Source organism: Mytilus trossulus, chromosome 1, assembly GCF_036588685.1.
Source record: "Mytilus trossulus isolate FHL-02 chromosome 1, PNRI_Mtr1.1.1.hap1, whole genome shotgun sequence".
Taxonomy (NCBI): Eukaryota; Metazoa; Mollusca; class Bivalvia; order Mytilida; family Mytilidae; genus Mytilus; species Mytilus trossulus.
The window spans coordinates 101,996,399-101,999,933 of NC_086373.1; the positions used below are offsets into that span (position 1 = coordinate 101,996,399).

The 3,535-nt window shown below is 32.7% G+C and overlaps 1 protein-coding gene across 1 annotated transcript; it reads right to left on the reverse strand.

Annotated features, from left to right (window-relative positions):
• Positions 1-200: 200 nt before the first annotated feature.
• LOC134705421 (perlucin-like protein) lies at positions 201-2,321 on the reverse strand. The gene is made up of 4 exons (XM_063564154.1): positions 2,102-2,321; positions 1,288-1,361; positions 978-1,071; positions 201-454 (listed from the first exon to the last, which is right to left on the reverse strand). The coding sequence occupies exons 1-4, from the start codon at positions 2,319-2,321 to the stop codon at positions 201-203; spliced, it is 642 nt and encodes a 213-aa protein (XP_063420224.1).
• Between the last annotated feature and the right edge of the window lie 1,214 nt (positions 2,322-3,535).

Below are 3,535 nucleotides of genomic sequence, written 5' to 3' on the forward strand. Positions count from 1 at the left end.
GTATATATTTGTTTAGGGGCCAGCTGAAGGACGCCTCCGGGTGCGGGAATTTCTCGCTACATTGAAGACCTGTTGGTGACCTTCTGCTGTTGTTTTTTATTTGGTCGGGTTGTTGTCTCTTTGACACATTCCCCATTTCCATTCTCAATTTTAATTTTACATATATAATGAATACTGGAACTTTAAAGTACTATGACCTGTTAGTTATAACTAGCTGTGTAGAACTTACAGAAATTACTTTCGCAGACATAGGGATAGCTTTTGCTACATGGGTTGTCATACCAGTTACCATTGCCGTAGTGCAGCAGAATACAGTTATATGTATAGGAAGCTGAACTACTGGTTGGATAAGGTCTTCCTGAGATAAAGTTCTTGTAGCTCATCTGTGTTTGATCATATATCCATCTCCAATCACCATTGACAGCATCCGTAGACCCCAGCCAGTAGTAAGTTTCTAAACGGAGATAAAAAGAAGCATAATTATCCTGAACAACAATATCAATGCACTTTGATGCATTAAGTTATCATAGTTTTTTGTAATTAGCGTACCTGACTAATTGATTTCAAGCAAACGAAGCTTGTGCAAATTTGTAAATGGTTCTTAAAGAGTTTGAAACACTGTACACAGTCTTAAACTCTGAATTATATAATTACATTAATAAAAAATAATAATCATAGTGTTCATATGAGACATCCATAAAAGGATGGTAGTAAATACTACAACCATTGCTCCAATCCAAAGATTTTAATTACTTTAAAAAAATCAGAATGCTATAATTACGCAGTTCTTTTTTAAATCTATAAAATCCCATTGCAATCCAGTTCTTACACTTTCCCTCAATTGACTTTACTTTACTTCGGTTTTGATATTTATTAATTCATTTATTTCTGTATTGGTACATGACATGCATATTGTATTGATTAATATCCATTTCTACACTATTTTACTCAATATACACTAGAAATGTTAAACTTACTTTTGCTACTTTTAGTTATTTCCTGTGTTATCCAACTATTTTCAGAGTAATCTTCAATCTTCACTAAATATCCACCAATCTCTCGACATCTTCTCTACAAAATAATATAATTTGACAAATGTGAATATTTAGTTCCTGCAGTTTTGTGAATTGTTTTTCACACATTTTTTTCATGAATAGATAAAGCACAACGTTATTCCATCATAGTTACACAATAGTTTTGATGAAATACATCATATGATCATATGCCACAGCGAATCAAACTTGTTTGCTGCAAGAGAAGTGAAAAACATAATAAATGTAAGCTCACCTCAGCATCAGTCCAAATAACACTGTCATCCCCAAAGTAATAACAGTGCTTGTTGTACTTTATCCATTGTCTCCCTGAATGACAGTTAAAATTCATATCAACAATTATATTGAAAATTGCATAACGCAGTTACCCACAAGGAAGCTATTACACCAAGAGTTCCAAATGGTGAAATTGAAATCATCCCGTCGTAAATTTTACGGACGCCATCACGAGTTGGTTGACCGTTATGGAATAACCGTTTCACAAATGATATTGGATACGTTCCTTACGTCGGAACTACAATCCATATCCTTCTCTTTCATGAATCTGACCTCCGAATAAGACTATTTACCGGATTTGTTATCACATAAGCAACACGACGGGTGCCACGTGTGGAGCAGGATCTGCTTACCCTTTCAGGAACACCTGAGATCACCCCTAGTTTTTGGTGGGGTTCGTGTTGTTTATTCTGTAATTTTCTATGTTGTGTCATGTGTACTATTATTGTGTGTCTAAATGTCTTTTTCATTTTTAGCAATGTCGTTGTCAGTTTGTTTTTAGATTTATGAGTTTGACTGTCCCTTTGGTATCTGTTGTCCCTCCTTTGCATAACGCAGTAAATAAATTTGACTATAATTGCAATGTCAGAGATTTTGTTCAAGTACACCATTTGGTTTTCTGTAAAGTATGTTTAATATCTTTTTAATGTAATTATAGTGGGAACAGACAGATTGGGGTTAGTTAACTTAATATTTGCTATTTATTTTTCTTTTGGGAAATTATATGATAACAGAATATTAAAAATCTTGCAGAGAGTAAAAAAAATCCTTACGTTTAAAGTCTTCTTCCATCAATGTCATGTCCTTGTCTAAAGCCTGTACCTTGGAGTTGATAGAAATAGCTTGATTTTTCAGGAAATTTTCAAGACTTTTCAATGCATTTCTGGCTTTGTTAAAATCTTGCTTGGATTTGTTTGTTAAACATGGTAACGCAAATACCGTCCCGCACACCACACAAATCACAAACAAGCGTATCGGAAAGGAAGATGTCATTCTGTAAAAAGTTTTAAAAATCTGTATTTTGAATTAAAAAAAAAAAACAATATTCATTAAAACAATTCACAAAATATAATTAAAAAACTTCTCCTCACTTGCTACAGTCAATCCATAGAACAAACACAAAAGGTAAAAACGAAGTGAACCACTTTTATACAAACTTGAAGCATTGATGACATGAGAATAAAAATCAATTTCAATTATTATGAAATGATATGCCTGGTCTTTTATGCTATGTCAGCAACCATTATTACCAATACAATTTAGTCGGCCGGCTGTTTATTTTCAAAGAATGTTATAGGCAATTATAATTTAAGTTCAAATCTGTGTTCAAAATATAACACACCCATTTCAATAATTACCAATTGACATCGTTACGCAAAGTTTTGCTTCAGTACACACGTAATCGTTGCGGAAATGGTTAAAGATATATATTGCTTTATAAACCAGTGCTAAGGAAATTTATTTTATTTCTAAATCTAAAAAATGATTTTTTTCCCGATTTTTTTTCATAATTTCTTCTCAATTTTGAAAGACGTGTAATTTTTGTAAGTCTAGTTATGTCATGACATAATCAATACTAGACAACAATGTAGTGATATTGTTTGCATGTAACTTTTTATTACAAACATATCATCATTAATAATAATAATAACTCATCCTTTGGGTTCTCTAACCTATAAGCATATTTTAGCATTGCCAATAAAATTGAAAAATATACAGGAAATCTCCCTAATTCAGCAAAATAAATCGCTTTTGGCTTAAACCAAAGAATATACTTCATGATTTTTTGTTTTTTTGTTTTATGCCCCACTACGATAAAAGCGTGCATGATGTTGTCTGTCCTGTGCGTCCGTTCGTTAGTCCGTCCGTCCGTCTGTCCCGCTTCAGGTTTAAGATTTTGGTAAAGATAGTTTTTGATGAAGCTGGAGTCCAATCAATTTGAAACTTAGTACACATGTTACTTATGATATGACCTTTTTTTAGTTTAGAGCCAAATCAGACTTGTAATACCAATATCACGGTCCACTGAACATAGAAAATGAAAGTGCGAGTTTCAGGTTAAATATTTTGGTCAAGGTAGTTTTGATGAAGCTGAAGTGTAATCAACTCGAAACTTAATGCACATGTTACTTATGATATATGATCTTTTTGCGTTTAAAGTCAAATTAGTCTTTTGATCCCAATTTCACAAATGAAAGTGGAGTTTC

Bases quoted from the DNA above. Each gene is read 5' to 3' on its own strand.
- LOC134705421 (XM_063564154.1), bottom strand. From the start codon at position 2,321: ATGACATCTTCCTTTCCGATACGCTTGTTTGTGATTTGTGTGGTGTGC. The intron at 1,072-1,287 runs GTGAGCTTACAT...ATTATTTTGTAG, and splicing joins TTATTTGGACTGATGCTGAG to AGAAGATGTCGAGAGATTGG. The intron at 455-977 runs GTAAGTTTAACA...ATCTCCGTTTAG, and splicing joins AATAACTAAAAGTAGCAAAA to AAACTTACTACTGGCTGGGG.